At 45.6% G+C, this 18,164-nt stretch overlaps 1 protein-coding gene across 1 annotated transcript in view; it reads right to left on the bottom strand.

The window, feature by feature from the left end:
• Acmsd (aminocarboxymuconate semialdehyde decarboxylase) overlaps window positions 1-17,575 on the bottom strand; it is a 39,770-nt gene extending 22,195 nt beyond the window's left edge. Inside the window, exons 1-5 of the mRNA XM_052736800.1 lie at window positions 17,519-17,575; window positions 9,854-9,898; window positions 7,793-7,889; window positions 4,731-4,780; window positions 4,093-4,329 (exon numbers count right to left, since the gene is read on the bottom strand). Of these exons, the coding sequence (XP_052592760.1) occupies window positions 4,093-4,329; window positions 4,731-4,780; window positions 7,793-7,889; window positions 9,854-9,898; window positions 17,519-17,575 (486 nt within the window). The remainder of the gene's footprint in view (window positions 1-4,092; window positions 4,330-4,730; window positions 4,781-7,792; window positions 7,890-9,853; window positions 9,899-17,518) is intronic.
• Window positions 17,576-18,164: the final 589 nt, after the last annotated feature.

The following is an 18,164-nucleotide window of genomic DNA, read 5'->3' as shown; positions in this document are numbered from 1 at the left end:
TACACACAAATATTTGTGCTAACCCAGCTGATGCAATGTGACTTGTGTATGCAAGTATTTTTTAATATGGCACAGTTTTGGATAGCTAGGGATCCTAGGCAAGGGATGAACTGGAGATCTCCAACTCAGTGGGCTCTGCAGAGCACAGTGACATAAGCTTTTGAAGGCATGGAATTGAACTGCTTCCTGATCATGAATGCAAGCTGGAAAGAGAATACTGACTTCTTGGGATGCCATAGGCTTCCCCAAAGCACCTGATCACGGCCCTTTGTGAGATCTGACCTCTTGGGCTCAGATGACTAACTCAGCAGTTAAGAGAACTGGCTGCTTCTCCAGAGATCCCGAGTTAAATTCCCGGCAACCACATGGTGGTTCACAACCATCTATAGTGGGATCTGATGCCCCCTCTTCTGGCATAAAGGTGTACATGCAGAACTCATATACATAAATAAATAAATCTAAAAAAAGAATGAGATCTGACCTCTCATTAGGATAAGACTTGATTGAATTCTAACTAACATGAAAAAGAATTTCCTTCTATGTGTGGGGCATGACAGAGAACACAAAACCTCATACTCTGAAGATCATAACTAACATTCACGGAGCGCTTAATACCAGTGCTGCTATAAGAATTTTACAGCTATTAGGCTGAGCACATGACCCAGGTAGGAAAGTGCCAGCTGTGCAAGCATGAGGTCCAGAGTTCGGATCCCCAGAACCCATGGAAAAGCTGGGCACAGCAGCATCTGTTTGTAACTCCAGTGCTGGGGCGGGAGACAGGAGCATCTCTGGAGCCCACTGGTCTAGCCAGTTTAGTGGGGTCAACAAGCTCCAAGCTCAGTGAAATACCTCGTCTCTGAAAATGAGGTGAAAGGGCTGGTGAGGTGGCTTAGCGGTTAAGAGTCACTGTGGCTGCTCTTCCAGAGGACCAGCATTTGGTTCCCAGCACCCACGTGATGGCTCACAGTGGTCCATAACACCAGCCCCAGAAGATCTGAAGCCCTCTTCTGGCCTTGGAGGATACTACACACATGTGGTGCACAGACATACGTGCAGGCAAAACACTGATACATATACAATAAAATTTAAAATAAGACGAAGAGCAACTGAGGAAGACATTGGATGTCAGCATCTGACTTTCACACACACACACACACAAACAGATACATACACACACACACAGACACACTCACACTCACATCACACCACACCACACACAAACAAGAATTTTACAACTACTAACAATTTTAATCATTTATGAGACACGCACTCTGTGTGTTACACATGTTTAGAGACATGTACTCATGCCTGCCTCTGTAAGGAGAAGAGAGAAACCACGTAACTTAGTCAGGCCTTGGCATCGGATGAGTAGTAGAGTCAGGTGGTCAGGCGCTAATATTCTGCCTGCCTCAAAGCAGCAATGAAATAATTTTGTACCTGGGTGTATGTTACTATGTTTATTCACTTAGAAGAGAGGTCTATGGGAAAGGGGCGGGGGCATTGGGATGCTGCGGAGTGCCGGGACTCCCTTGAAATGACAGCACATGACAGCACCAACTCGGCTGTCAGTTCTTCCCCTTTGTTTGAGCACGTTACTGACGCATGCTAGAGAGGAGCTGGGCAGGCCAGCCTTGCTAACCAAACAAATAGATTGTCAGACCAGGGACACTGCAGGTCAACTCTGGTCCCTCAGAGACTGGCATGCTCCCAAACAATCTCGTTGGAGTGATAGATGGGTTGCACTCGGCACTCAGATGGAAATGTCTGTGTGCACTCCAGCGGCTGCTATTGCTTTCTAGCCCCCCAGGAATTTATAAACCCAGTTCCGATGAATACTAAAAATGACTTGTAGCTGAAGACTCTCGCACACTGTGCTGAGGCAACTTGGCTGCATGAGTAAATAAATCCTTGTTCAAAGCTCACTGAAATTTCCAGAAAACATTCTCTGCATCAGCTGAGCCTCTGCTGCTAATTGGTTCAGAGAGTTCAGTACTGAGAAGGATATTAAATCTTTAGAGGCGGTTTCACAGGCAATTCCCCGCATGGTGGGCAGTCACCACAGACACAGACATGGGAAATTGTTTGCATGTGATTAGAGCTCCATAAATATTAAATGAATAAATGACAGAGAGTAGAATGCCTGGTGAGTCTGCAAACATCTACTTAAATCAGTACTGAGGATTTTTGCATCACGATGGAAATAATAGGAAACTCTCCCATACCATTATAATTGTGAGAGGAGAGTGAGATTTGTAAAAAAAAAAACGCAATTGAGTGAAGAATCATGGATCTTAAATCCTGGTACCAAGGAGGGCTGATCCAGTTACAGGATGAGGAAGGAAGAGTGGTGGAGAGGATGGTGGGGTGGGAAACTGGGCACTTCAGAACTGGATAGTATCATTTTGAAAGCGTTTTTAATTTTGAACTATTTTAAATATAGACATTATAAACAATAACACAATAAACACTCATATACTCACCATCTGAGTTTATTAAATGTTAACATTTTCATTGCATTCTTATCTATATATGTAAAACCTCCATCTATCTATATATGTATATGTTATCTATCACCTATTTATAAGCTATGATATATAGATACTATCTACCCATCTATTGATATATCTATTTATATTTTTCCCCTTCCCCCTTTCTGCCCTTCCTTCTCATCTATATATATTTATTTTGAGGATTTTGAGACAGGATCTTGCTCTGTATCTCAGGCTTGCCTGAAACTCACTATGTAGCCCAGGCTGGCCTCAGATTCATGATCCTTCTTCCTCAGACTCCTGAATGATGAGATTATGGGCTGTACCTTCACGCTCAGCTTCATTATGTATTTTTATTATGTACTGCCAAAATACACCTTTAGCTGCCTAAGGTTCTTTCTGTATTTGGTTTGGTTTTTGGTTTTTGAAGACAGGGTTTCTCTGTGTAGCCCTGGCTGTTCTGGAACTTGCTTTGAAGACCAGGCTGGCTTCAAACTCAGATTTCTGCCTGTCTTTTCCTGAGTGCCCAGCTTCTTCCTAAGATTCTTAGTTGAGGACTGATGAATAAAATAAAAACATGCCAACACACTGGAATATTCTGCAGTTTAAAAAAAAAGTCATTCATTAAGATAATCTTCATTGGGCTGGGGAGGTTGTCATACAAGTGTGGGGTCTATTCTTCATGTTTTCAGAACCCACATAACAGCCAGGTGGCTGCCTGTGATCCTAGTAACAGGGAGCTGGAGACAGGATACTTGGGCTGAGCTGGCCAGACCAGCTGAAACAGGCAAACAGCAAGAGACCTGCTTCAGTAAATAAGGTGGAGAGCTATCTAGGAAGATGCCCGATGCTATGCACCACATGTTTGCACACATGTGTGCCCACACACATGCAAACATGAATGTAAGTATGCATGCCACATGCGCGCGCGCGCGCGCACACACACACACACACACATACAGATACAATGCTTATTTTGTTTGTAAATTTTCAATTAGGAGATGAGATCATATGTGCAACAGAATTCCAATTTTGTTAAAATATAGACATGCAAAGTTTTTAAATGAAATGAGACATAACAATGGTTATTATCTTTGGGTGGAATGATTGGTGTGTTTGTCTTTATTTGTATATTTTTTGTATTTCTACAGTCTCTTCAAAATTACTTCGTATTTTTGAAAAATATTATTTTTTCCATAGCAAAAAGAAAAGTGTGTGTGTGTGTGTGTGTGTGTGTGTGTGTGTGTGTGTGTGTTTGATTATGTAAAGTGCTAACAATGAGGGTGACATTTAGGCTTCCATGTACAATGAAAAGGAGTACCTGTGTGATACAGGAAGAGAGATATTTCATTTGAACTACTCCAGGGCAGGCCTGGGAAGTGTCCCGTCTTCTTCTGTAAAACGGCTCACTCTTTTGGTAGGATTTTTGGTAGATTTCTCCACTTTCTACCTACATCTAAAGTCACTGGCCTCTTGTGGTCCCCCTCCCCCACCAAAATGATCCCTTCTTGGTCCCCCACCAGCTTGGTGTCTGCCAGGCCAAGGCTGTGCTGCTGCATGTTGACTGAGTAAATGTTGGCTGAGCAAAAGCAGCAGTACTCACGGTGTAGACAGGGAAGAGTTCCGGGTCATTCAGGTCCCACATGTTGATGTGGGAGCCAATCTGGACTCCAGGAAATCCTAGCTCTCGCACACAACGCTCCATCTCCTCGACGGCCAGCTCTGGGGCTTGCATAGGCAATGTCCCCAAACCCACAAACCTTTGAGGGTATCTGGCAACGGTGGCAGCTAGGTCATTGTTTAAAAACTGGCACAGCTCCAAAGTATCCTTAGGTTTGGCCTGGTGAGAACAGAAAAGGTTCTGTGCCAGTCAAAATCGACTTTATCAGACGTTCATTCCCAACAATGTTGCCTGCCCAGCATGTAAGAAGCCATGGGTTCCAACCCCAGTGCTGTATAAACTGGGCGTGGTGGAGCCTACCTGTATCCTAGCACTCGGGAGATGGGGGCAGGGAGGATCCAAAGTTCAAAGTTATCCTCACCTACAAAGCAAGGCTGAAGCCATCCTGGGCTATTGGAGAGTTGGTCTCAAAAACAAACATCCAAACAAAGAGGAGGACAGTCAGGGGAGGGGCTTGATGGGACCAACTGCAAGATTTAAGTTGTCCGTCACCTACTGGGGAGCTGGACATGGACATGAGCCTTCACCACCAGGGAGATGGTTTGAGGCTTCACACTCACCCAGTAGCTAAACATGACAGGAACCGTGGAAAGAGCCTGTATTGTCACTCCTAGAGCACAAAGAGAGACAAATCTGTGAGAAGAAGAGCCTTTCCCAGGACAAGGAGGCCTGCGGCTTCCAACCCACCCTGCCATCTGGCCCCCACGGCTCCTCCCGCCGGCATGATCTCTCCCCCAACTCTCAGCTCTACAGAGAGGGAAGGTTGGACAAAATTGGATCATTCAAGAAGAATGACCTGACTCTATTTGCCAGGGATTTCTTCTACCCTCCTTGTGACAAAACTTTGTTTAGGCAAGGCATTTCTCCACCATTTAAAGAAAAATAGCTTTCGTTAATTATACAGCAATGCGTTTCGTTGGGATGCTTTTTAGACATGTATATAATGTATTTTGATCATGGTTACCCTATTATCACTCTTCCCGGTCCCCTCTCATTCCTGCTCATCCTTTCCTTTCATCTTCCCAGCTAACTTTTCTTCTACCTTCTTGTCATTTTTTTGGTCTCCATTTTTTTTTCTAGAGCTTTCCATTGTAAGTCATACATGACAAGTATATCTCTCAAGTCCCCTTAATTCAGCTCCTAAATTAGCCTGGATAGTTTCATGCAGTCCCCAGAGCTCAGTTCCACAGTCTCTGATGCAGGAATCTGAAAATCTGTGATCTGAAGAGAGCCTGCCTCCGGGGGTCATGGCAGGAACTGAATGAGTTAATGTGTGTCAGGGGTTCAGAACTGTGTGTAGGGGCAAAGACAAGGCTTACTGAAAGTTCGTCATGACTGTTGTTGCCTCAAGGACAGTAACTGAGATAAACATACAAAAAATAACAAAAGTCAAAGGAGAAGCATGTACTTTTGCTGCAGCCATAAATGACGCTTTCTGACTCCTGGGAGCCAAGTCTGAGTGTCACTGTCTTCCCCTTGGGAGGGTAGGCCCGTGCTCTCTCTTCACGTTTACAGTGAAAGGTTGCTCTTTGTCAGAGGTGTAAGAAACATGTTCTTCTCCAAGCCCCACCCCTACACAACCCCTGTGTATGCTGAGAACCAGGGGCACAGGTGTCCTGCGGAGTGGCTCACTAAGAACCAGGGCCACATATGTGTCCTGTGGAGTGGCCCACTGAGAACCAGGGCCACACAGGTGCCTTTTGGAGTGATCCACTGAGAACCAGGGCCACACAGGTGCCCTGTGGAGTGATCCACTGAGAACCAGGGCCACACAGGTGCCCTGTGGAGTGGCCCATTGAGAACCAGGGCCACACAGGTGCCCTATGGAGTGGCCCACTGAGAACCAGGGCCACGCAGGTACCCTGTGGAGTGGCCCATTGAGAACCGGGGTCACACAGGTGCCCTGTGGAGTGATCCACTGAGAACCAGAGCCACGCAGGTTTCCTACAGAGTGGCCCACTGAGAACCAGGGGCACACAGATGCCTTTTGGAGTGATCCACTGAGAACCAGGGCCACACAGGTGCCCTGTGGAGTGGCCCACAGAGTTGCTTCCAACTTTCCGCAAAGCTGGATTGGAATGTTACTTGAGTACGTGTTTAAACAGTGACTATAAAAATAGCCCTTGGACAAAAGTACATGCCACCAGATTCCAAACTTCAAGACAGCCCTATTCATTTGGTGCTGCCAGAGTGACTCCTTTTTTTGTGGACTTTGAAATAAAACACAATTCTACTTGGGCATGGGGGTGTAAGCTTGTTATTCTAGCACTTCTGAAAGTGGACACAGGAGGAATAAGACTTCAAGGCCACCTTGGTTACATATAGTGAGTTCAAGGCCAGCCTGGGCTGTACATGAGACCCTGTCTCAGAAATCTGAAGTAATGGGGCTAGAGAGATGGCTCAGTGGTTAAGGGCACTGACTGCTCCTCCAGAGGACTTGGGTTCAAATCCCAGCACCCATATCACAGCTCACAACTGTCTGTAACTCCGGAAAGGACCCGACACCAAGACCTGTAAAATAATAATGATAATAATATATGATAAAAATAAACAAATCTGAAGTAAGCAGTGGGCCTGCACAAGGCTGGTGCTGTCCACAGTCAATGACAAACTGACTCATTGCAACGGGGCTCACGGGGTTGAACCCACCTTGCCGAACTACTGGGATATACTGATAGATTCTGGGGGAGGGATGGTTATCGTCTGCAGTTGAGTAGCCAATAGTGAGCCCACCAGACTCCAGTGCATAGTTCTAAACCTTCTGGTCACACAGAGGATCCTGGTTAAAAAACAGAGGCTCACAAGCACAACAAGAGGACAGGAACGGACTTATAGGGAGGGAGGGAGTTGGCAGAAGACAATAAAAGAGAGCATGCGCACGCATGTGCTTTCTAAAATTTTTCTAAATTTATTTGTGCCTGTGTGTGTGTGTGTGTGTGTGTGTGTGTGTGTGTGTGTGTGTGTGTATGAACCATTTGTGCCACAGCATGCATGTGGCGGTCAAAGGACAACCTTATGTATCAGTCTTCACCTTCCCCTCTGTCCCTTGCCACTGGCTGTCCATGAGATTTTAGAGTCTGTCTCAGTTACTATCTCACCCCAGGGGCACAGGGATTGTAGTGCCCCCGGCCAACTGGCCTGTGGGCTTCTGGGATCCTCCTGTCTCTGCCTCCCATCTCACTACAGGGATGCTGAGATTATAGACACCTCCACTACTGCATCTGGCTTTACGTGGCTTCTGTGGATCTGCACAGTGCTCCACTACTGCATCTGGCTTTACGTGGCTTCTGTGGATCTGCACAGTGGTGTGGCCAGTGCTTTACCCACTGAGCTGTTTGCTAGACCAGAAGTAAAAATATTTTAAGTAATAACATGCACTGTTATCATTTTGGTAGTATACCACTTTGTTTTTAAACTAATTTAAAGCTTTCAAATCCATGCTCTAAAAGCATTGGCTTGCAAGTGCCTCCTTCTTCTACTGAAGCCATAACAGCATGGCTGGCGGGGAAACGGGAATTGGAAGTTGCCATCCCATAAATCATATCAAGTGATCATCAACTTTAAGGGTGGGTGCTGCTTTACAGCAGATGGAAACATGGAGAGCATTTCATGTCGTAAGTACCTTTCTGGTCCATTTCTCTGATACGAGCTTCCGGGTCCCAGCAGTTCTGTTGGATCACTCTGAAGACCTTCCCATCTTTCATCATCCTTGCTTCTCCCTGAGTCAGAAAAATCACATCAGCAAAGTATGTGGCCATCCAGGTGTCTGTGTGGAGGTCAGCCTCGGGTGTCCTTCCTCTGGGGCTGTCCACCGTGGCTTCACCCACTGGCCTGGAACTCACAGAGCAGGCTAGGCTGGCCAGCCAGAGAGCCCCAGGGACCCACCTGTCTCTGCCTTCTCAGTGCTGGGATTACAAGCACACATCACCATGTCTGTCTGTTAACATGGGTACTGGGGAATAGAACTCAGTTTCTCGTGCTTGCTGTGTGAGGAGACCTCTACTGATGGAGCCATCCCCTCAACCTGGATTAATCCTTTCCGGAATGTTTTGGAACATGTTTCTTCTCCATATAGTTTTAGGGATTTTTTTTCCATAATCAGTATGGAGATAAAAATTCGATTGCTTAATGGAGCTCAGCTTTTCTGTCTCTTGCCTTTCAGGCTTGGTATTGAAGGGTTGCTCTGTGTAGGTACCAGCAGCTGAACACAGAGACAAGCCCTTTCTACCTATGTGACTGAAGATGGCCCAATCCGTCAACTTGCTGATCTGAACCATTGGCTGTGAGACCCAGGAGGGCAACTTGTGTCTAGAAAATGTCATATCTCTGACACAATAGGGCTGGAAAAGACCTTTGAGATGGAGCATAATCTGACTCTCTAGGGAAGCAATATATGGGCAGTGAAAGTAAGTAAGTCTGTGTAACAGCACAGGGTCAGCTGATTCAACATCTTCATCATCTGATTTCTCCTAACCAGTCCACTGTTGTAGAATGCTATTTTAAGATGTGTTACATTTGTTTATGCTGTGGAATATTTGTTTAATGATGCAAAGATGGGTTGCATTCTTTTATGTTGCATTTGTTTAACTCTGTGAAGCTGTGTTACTGTGCCTGTCTAAAACACCTGATTGTTCTAATAAAGAGCTGAACGGCCAATAGCAAGGCAGGAGAAAGAATAGGCGGGGCTGGCAGGAGAGAGGATGAATGGGGGAGAGAGAGAGAGAGATCTAGGAGTGAGAGAAGAAGAAGGACTCCAGGGGCCAGCCACACAGCCACACAGCCACACAGCCACACAGCCACACAGCCACACAGCCACACAGCCACCCAGCCACCCAGCCACCCAGCCACACAGCCACCCAGCCACACAGCCACACAGCCACACAGCCACACAGCCACCCAGCCACCCAGCCACACAGCCACCCAGCCACCCAGCCACACAGCCACACAGCCACACAGCCACACAGCCACACAGCCACCCAGCCACCCAGCCACACAGCCACCCAGCCACCCAGCCACACAGCCACACAGCCACACAGCCACCCAGCCACACAGCCACACAGCCACACAGCCACACAGCCACACAGCCACACAGCCACATAGTCAACTACAGAGTAAGAAGTAGAGAAAGGTATATAGAAACAGGGAAAGGTCAAAGCCCAGAGGCAAAAGATAGACAGGATAATTTAAGAAAAGTTGGCAAGAAACAAGCTAAGCTAAGGCCAGGCATTCATAAAAAATAATAAGACTCTGTGTGTTTTATTTGGAAACTAGGTGGCAGCCCCCCCAAAAAAGTAAAAATAGTAAAACAACCAACTACAATCCACTAATTTGTTCAGTCCTAATATACTGTAATAACCTGTATAGAGGGCCAAGTCACATCCTTGGGGCAGAGCAGGAAATGCTAAAACTGGTTCCTGGGCAAATATAACAAAATTAAAAAAAGTTTTTGTGAGTTTTTTTGTAGTGGTGTTTCAATTCTGGTTTTTATTTCATAGATGTTGCTGTTTGAAGTCACCCCTAGTTTTCCTACTATTTCTGAGAAACCAACCGGCTACTTCCTCACCTACAACAAGGTTAATGCAAGCGGGGAAGAGTTGAGTTTCTTGGATGTCCAGCCTACAATATGCTAAGCCAGGGATACCATCCCTGGGTGGCCCTTAGGTATGTGCGGGGAGAAACTCACCTTGCCTTGCTGTTGGAGCTGCACCCAGCCTCCATAGCCGAACTTCTGCCGGGAGGAGACGTGTGGTTAGACTTATCAGTAAAGAAGATGGGCCTGCAGCCAAGGCGCATTCTCCAGACCCAGGATCCCAAGCTCTGTCCTGTCAGACACCGTCTTTCTGTCTGTTCTCTCCTCCATAGTGGCTCAAGATTTTCATTAAATCAATTCGCCTTTAAACTGGTATACTTATAGAGAAAGAAAAACTCTGTATTGGGGCTGGGGATGTAGCCCAGTTGGTAGGGTGCTTCCCTAGCATGCACAAAGCCCTGGGTTCCATCCTCAGCACCAGATACATTGGGCATGGTGGCTCACATCTCTAATCCCAGCACTCAGGAGGTGGAGGTCTGACAATCTGCAGTTCAAGGTCATTCCTGCCTACATAGGGAGTTTGAGACCAGCTTGGGCTACATGAGAATCTGTCTCAAAAAATTGGAAGAGACGTAGAGGAGGAGGCTAGCTTAGTTTTGTTTGAGAGTTTTATAGTTTTATTTTCCCCCTCGAACTCCTGGCTGAATCCATCACCCTGTCTCAGTCTCCTGAGCACTTGGAATTATAGGTTTGTGCTACCTTGTCCAACTCTTAAGTGATATTTTAACTTACCGGGGACTTTATACCTTCATCATGTGTTCAATAGAACTCCTGAGGAGGCCGGGCAGTGGTGGCGCACGTCTTTAATCCCACCACTCAGGAGCCAGAGGTAGGCGGATCTCTGTGAGTTCAAGGCCAGCCTGGTCCACAGAGTGAGTTCCAGGACAGGCTCCAAAGCTATACAGAGAAACTCTGTCTTAAAAAAAATGAGGAGATTGCTCAGCTGGTAAATGAAGGCAGAGGACCTGAGTTTGAGCCTGTTTACTCATGTGAAAAAGCTGGGTGCTGTGGCACACGTTTGGAATCCCAGCAGACCAGCCTGGAGCAGCTTTCACCGTGGACTCTGTTCCCGTGAATCTGATGTCTTTCCACCTCACGTTATCTGTTTTAAAAATGTATGTGTGTGTTTATGTGGGTGCCCGTGCGTGCGGAGGTGTGTGGGTCGATGGAGGCTGGGAGACCTTAGCTGTTACTTCTCAGGTACTAGCCACCTGGAGTTTTGAGACAGAATTTCTGCTAAATCATGAGCCCCAAGGATCCACCTGTCTCTTACTCCTCAGTTCAGGGATTAAAGGACTGCTTTTTGTTTTGTTTTGTTTGGGATTTTTTGTTTTGTTTTAGACAGGGTTTCTCTGTGTAGTCCTGGCTGTCCTGGAACTTGCTCTGTAGACCAGGCTGTCCTCGAACTCAGAGATCTGCCTGTCTGGCGAAAGGATTGCTTTTTAATGTGGGTTATGAAGATCAAATCCAGGCCTTCCTGCTTTTTAGGTGTTTTACTAACCGAGTCATCCATCCCCTAAACCACGCAAATTTTCTTTAAGAATCCCGACCCTAGCCAGGTGGTGGTGACACAGGTCTTTAATCCCAGCACTCAGGAGGCAGAGGCAGGTGGATTTCTGAGTTTGAGGCCAGCTTGGTCTACAGAGTGAGTTCCAGGACAGCTGGGACTACACAGAGAAACCCTGTCTGGGGGGGGAGCAACAAAGAAAAGAAAAGAAATCCTGGCCTTATCCCTGTTTGAAATCACCATAGCAAGTAAAAACAAAAGATCTGTGAAATACTAGTTCTTTATAACTCTCAGTTAATCATCATCCCAGAGGTGCTGACTCTGCCCTTTTCTTTCTTCATTGCACAAGGTGGTGGAGGCTGTGGGGGTGTGTCTATTAATATTTAAGAAGAAAAGGCAGGTTTGAAAAGCGATGATATAATTTCTTCCAAAAATACTTAAGGTTCCCAAACAAAATAGCACTAACTTACTCTTTTCGTTATTCCGTTGGAAAGTTTGGAGAAACTGTGAGAAAAGATCAGAGACAGGCGTTTTAACTGCTATCGTTAATGCTACTTTAACACCGGCTCTAGAGGGGTGAAGATGTGGTTCAGTAGGTAGAGCGCTTGCCTGGCATCCACAAAGACCTGGGTTCCATCCCCACCACTGCATAAACCAGGTATGGTGGTATACACCTATGATCCCAGAACTCCGGAGGTGAAGGCAGGAAAATCAGAAGTTCAAGGTTATCCTCAGCTACATAGCAAGTTCAAGGCCAGCCTAGGACATATGAAATACTGTCTCAGAAAACAAAACAAAACCAGACCCAACTCATTCTACTCTGGTAATATAGGCCAGAAATAAAGGAATAAAGAGAAAAACTTTAGCCCACACAGATATAACTCCCTTTACCTCACTCTCATCCTTCAGGGAATCACGGCCATTGGAGTCTAATTATCCCAATATTGGCTAACCATCACTCCCAGGGAAATGTCTACTGTGTTAAAGATCTGGTTGCTTCACCTGTGGGCTGGGATCCTATGAGGAATTTCCCTCTGTGGGTTAATCTGAATGGGAGAAGTGGGGAAGGGACTTGGTGTCAAGGGGGACACCGAGGAACAGAGGAAGTAGTGATATATCGGGGGCCAGACTTCTCCATTGGATGGGGTTAGATTGCTCTGAGGGACCCACAAAGCTCCGGGTTCACTTCTAAATATCAAGTGCTTTACCTATCAAGCTGGGTTAATAGTGTAGATAATAACTACACATGTTGTGACGTTTTGTATAAATCATCTCTCTCTCTTTTTGTGTATTTGTGTGTGTGCTCATGTGTGAGCATACATGTGTGCAGGGGCATGTGCATACGTAGAGAATTGTTCCTCCTCAGGTTCCATCCACTTTATTTTGTGAGGCAGGGTCTCTCTCCCATTGGTTTGGGGTTCACCCATTAGGCTAAGGTGACTGGTCCACAAACCTCAGGGGTCAGTCTGTCTCTACCTTCCTGGTGCTGGATGATTAGTACACATCACCACCCCTGGCTTTTTACATAGGCTCTGGGGACTGAACTCAGGTCCTCAACTGAGGCAATGCCTCAGCATTGTTTTTGTTTTTTTCATTTCCAAAGGTACAAGGTATTTTGACTGTTACTGTTGCTCTTATTCTTATGAAGGGTCTGCTTATCTGCCTGCAGCATGGGACTAAATACCCTCCCTCTTTCAGTGGAGTAGGTGAGAGGAGGGAGAGGTAGTAGAAAAAGCCACCAAGACTTCTGCCTGGAAGTGCACTCTTGTTTGCTGTTTAGGAAGTTTCTGGGACATACATCTATGTACCCCCAAATTCTTTATCTCCCCTTTTTCCAATCAGTTTTTAAAAAAAATGCCTTTAGGGTCCAGATGGTGGGGCGCCTGGAAACTGCCAGCTCTAGATGTCCAGTTCTCTGCTTCACATGGAGATAGGCTGTGGAGGGGGCCGGGGCTAGGAGACAGGAAAGGGAGGTGAGAATATGGCAGCCCGCTACAGAAAGCTTTCTCCTCCCCCCGAAGAGCAGGCTCTGTTCTAGGCTCCTCTGGTTGTCCAAGATGGAGAGTAGGAGGGTCTTTATTCTTAGGACTTAGCTGGAAACAGCCTCCTGTGCTCAGATGGAGGATTTTCTTGGGACCTAGTGAGATGATCACCCTTTCTAAGGATGCCAGAGAGTGTGTTACCCAGAAACAGTGGGCATTGGCTTAAACTGTTGGGAGGGAGTTGTGAAGACTGCCTTTAAGCTCAGATCCCACAGCAAGAATGCAAGCAGAGGCTGGGGTGTCATACACATCTGTAACGCAGCACTTAGGAAGCTGAGGCAGGAGAATCGTGCGTCGGATTCCAACCCGGGCTACAAAATGAGACCCTATCTGGGGGGAATGGGCAAGGTGGGGAAGAGAAAGGGAAGAATGGATGAAGCATTGGCTTCTATGTGCAGTGTACCTCCATGTGGCTGGAACTGAAAATTCCTCTCTGACTTATTCTGTCTTCGTCCCTTTGGGATACTCTGACACAATGCCACCCACCAGAGGCATCTAAATGCAGACATTTACGTTCTGGTTCCTGCCAAGCCTCATGCCAAGAAAAAAGTGCAGAGCTTCCTCTGGACTGTTTTATGAGAATCACCCGGTTCCTCGAGTGATTTAATTGCTTCCTGAAGCCCCGCCTCCGGGTACTTTTGCTTGCAAGGGAGGGTTTCAATACATGAATTTTGAGAGGAGATAACATTTAAACCACAGAACTTTTTAAGCCCTTTCAAGATTTCCATCTAGATAAGGGGGTAGAGACCCTGGAGCTTGAGACCCTCCTGGTGCGACATTCTCTAGGTGGATGATGAGTCATGCTGGCCAATCTCTCAAGGAGAATACAGGTGGGAGAGGTCCTCTAGGACCCACTCTTTAAACTGTGGGTCATGATCCCATGTGGTGGTCTCTTACTGGGTGTTATGAAAATTTCAGCAACAGCAAAGCATGCAACAATCACAAATCAATTCTAAGTCAGACGTATAACGAATCCGAGGTGGTTCTGGCAGTCTGTGCCCGAGTTGCATTGTGCAACTTCCCTGAAGCCTTGGTTCTGAACCCACAGCCCATGTACTTTGCACTGTACAGGCTGTCACACTGTGCCACGCCAACGAACAAGCCCCTGACACACCTCCGCTGAGACTCAAGACCATTGTATGCACTAAATTGCAGTGAGTGACTGCTGTACGTATAGTTTCCGGCTCTTAGAGAAACATGATGGATTCATTATGGAAAACAAAGACTTCCAATATTTCCCTGCTGTCATTCCTCAGCTCGTAAGTATCCTGTTAGTGTATTTTTGGATTGTACTATGTTCGAGTGCTTGTTTTAAATATTGCTATCTATCCCAGGGCTGGACATATAGTTCAGTCTGGAGAGTGCTTGCCTTGCGTGTATGAAGTCCTGGTTCGATCCCCAGCACCATATACACAGGCACGGTGGCTTATGCGTCTAATCCCAGCAGTCGAGAGGCAGCAGCAGAACGGTCAAGAGTTCAAGGTCATCCATCCCTGGTTACACAGAGAGGCCAGCATGGGCTATGAGACCCTGTCTCAAAAAATAAACAACAAACAAACAAACAAACAAACAAAACATTTGCTGTTTTATTTGCTGGCTTGAAATTCATAAGATGGTTTCAAGACTTTTGGCTTGGGATTAGGACAGAATTCCCAATGCTTTGTGGAATGGCCCTAAAAATACTTCTGCCATTCTATACTATATATTTATGTGATATAGCATTCTCAGCACTGTTATGGAAACAAAATACCCATCAATTCCAAAAAGCATTGAAGATGTTTTATGTCCTGCAGTGTCCAATGTTCAGCCAAGGTTTAATTCTTTATGTACAAACAAACACATTTATCTCATGAGTATGAAAATTTGCTTTTTATCCTTAGTACATATTAAAGAATTGTTTTAAAGTAAATTTCAGTACATGTTTGATTTTCATACCTATTTTATACACTAGTATATGTCGGATGGCATAAAAATGTCTTGGTATAAAGGAGTCCTGAGTGGGGAACTCTTGAGCAGCTTCAGAGCAGAGCTCACCATGGGAGCTCTGAGCATTTCATGTGGCTTTTTTGTTTGAATTTTATGAGGTTCAAACAAAAAGAAAATCTGTGCCTTTGGAGTTAATACTCCTTGCTTCCACTAGATTGAGGGATGTCATGCATTTGAGTGTGTGTGTGTGTGTGTGTCTGTGTGTCTGTGTGTCTGTCTGTCTGTCTGTGTCTATGTCTGTCTGTGTCTTTGTGTTTTCCTAAAACTGTCAGGTTAGGGAGTATGATACATTTCACACATCATTTATTCAACATAGTGTTCCTCAGATGATTCATCATAAGCCAGGGGTTGAAAACTATTGGAAGAAGAAAGACACTACCAGTAGCTTCCATAGGGCTCCTGGGAAGTGGCTGGGACATTCCTCTCATAAAATCATTAACCTCATGAAGTGTTGTTTACACTTTTCTAAGATGTACCCAGCACAAGAAGTTCCCAAGCAGACAAGCTCCACTGCGGGGTGTGAGGTCAGTGGGGCTCTCTGTTTCCATTGGCCACAATGGGATCGACTTTCAGACAGCTCAGTACTATTCCCACATTTCAATCTGTTATTTCTACCTCCCAGATCACTTACAACAATGGACAAAGAAATGCTTGAGATCAAAAGTTTGTTTGTTTTTTCCTTTGAGACAGGGTCTCATATAAACCAAGATGGCCTTAAATTCTCTGTGCAATGGAGGATGACCTTGAACATCTGACCCTCCTGCCTCCACCTCCTGAGTGCTGGGACAACGGGCAGGGGCCCGCTTTAATACAGTCCTGGAGACTGAACGCAGGACCTCACGCATGCTACATGAACACTGCATCACCCGATCTACACACTAAGCCTGAGGTTAGCATTTTTATATGAGATAACAGTGAGAAGAAAATGTGCTTGCACAATGAACTGCTTTTTAATTAGAGTTTGTGTTAACTCATTTTTTCCACTTTAAATAAAATAAAGATTAAACATTATCAGTAACATGAAAGTACTCCAGAACAGGAAAGACGGGGGTAAAACCAGATACTGTTCTAAATTAACTTCTAGGTAGTTACAAGTTTCCTCTGTGTTCCCACCTTGCTTTTTCAGTACCTCTCCCTCCCTCCTTCTCTTCCTCCTTTCCTCCCTCCCTCCCTCCTTTCCTTCCTTCCTGGTCTGGAATATACTCTGTAATTTTCTTCAGCCTACTGACACCAACTTTACAAGTTGTTAAGTGGGCTGAAGAGATAACTCAGAGGTTAAGAGTGTGTGTTGCTCTTCCAGAGGACCTGAGTTCTATTCCCAGCATCCTGTAACTCCAGCTCAAGGGGAATCTGATGTCTCTGACCACACACACACACACACACACACACACACACGCACACACACACACACACACACACACACACACACACACACCACAGGATTAGTCTTTAAGGGAAGTTTCCATTCTTAGGGACACCCAAAGAACGCTTCCCCTTTCAGCACCCCTCCTGGAATCTAGGGTTTCCCACATGCTAGGCAAACACTCTATCACTGAGCCATGCCCACAGGTCCACCCCGCCTTTTTTTCTTCTTACAGAGAACACTCTTTAGAGAAAGCAATGTACAAAAATTCCATGTCACAGCCTGTGAGGATTTCTAAGATACCTGCTTCCCAGGTCTCCCTAACAGGGTTCACAGCTTAAAGATCAGGCAGGAAAGGTTTCAGACAGAGCTCTGAAATAGACTGAAAAGACATTTCACAAAGCTATCTCCTGGTGCTTCTAGAGCCTATTTTAAACATTTTGGAAACCGACCACATTCTATTTTTTTTTTAAAATGGTCTTTTAGTTGCAACCGTGACTTTCGATCTTTGTAGTTGGCAGGTGTCGTTCCAACAGCTGAACACACTATTTAAAAGACAGCAAAGCTGCTTGACTTAAATCATCCAGGGATTTGAAAGGATGTGTCATGTGAGGGGGAAAGAAAGGCTCCAAGAAGCCCTTTATTTCTTTGAGCCATTGCTCCGTCGAAATGAATGTAAAAGTCATCTTTAGACAGTAGGAAATTATAGTTACCAAGTTGCTTCAAAATCACTCCCCCAAGAGCGAAGAAGAATGACATTCAGTTCCATCTCCAAAGAAGAGCGAGGAGGTCTATAAATAGAGCTGTTGAGAGACTCTGGAAAAGGTCCAGAAAGAATCCCGCACATTAGTTACCATTACCTTTTCTAGATCGGGCCATTCCTTTGGTAGAATATGAGTGTGGATGTCAATTTTCATCTCCACAGGATCAGAGGAGACACGTGTATGTACACAAAGGGAAATTTGATGTCAAGAGATCGTCATGAAAGGCAGAGTTCATTGACTTCCTCTGTCCCTTTATGTCTACCTTCAGGTACCAGTCAGCAGGCCTGGCCAGCCCAGGTTTGGTCCATGCCAACTGCCCTATTAAAGTTCAAGATTCTGTTTATCCCCTTGGCTTTGGTTCAGTACTCTTTGGTAACTAGGACTCAGCACAAAATTTAAAAAGAAAAAAAAAGGCAACAAGAAAACAGGAATGTACTCAACTTCTGGGGCCAAAAGGGCAGCACGCTGCCTTGACTCAACAGTAGCTCGGAACTTGACTGATTTGGAGGTGGGGATGTAGCTCAGTTGGCAGGAGGCTTGTCTAACGTGGGTTCCATTCACAGCCCCTCTTAAACCAGACATGATGGTGCACACTTATAATCATGGCACCTAGGAAATAGAGGCAGTTGGATCAGAAGTTCAAGGTCACCCTTGGCCTTATAGTAAGTTCAAGGCTGGTCTAGTAAATATGAAACCCTGCCTCCAGGAAATAAAAATTGACTAATTTTGTATTTTAATATTT

Source organism: Peromyscus californicus, unplaced genomic scaffold (genome assembly GCF_007827085.1).
Source record: "Peromyscus californicus insignis strain IS unplaced genomic scaffold, ASM782708v3 Scaffold_14__1_contigs__length_90479793_seg_2, whole genome shotgun sequence".
Classification (NCBI taxonomy): Eukaryota; Metazoa; Chordata; class Mammalia; order Rodentia; family Cricetidae; genus Peromyscus; species Peromyscus californicus.
Note: the sequence above shows the minus strand (reverse complement) of the source record. Positions and strands in the feature narration are given on the sequence as shown.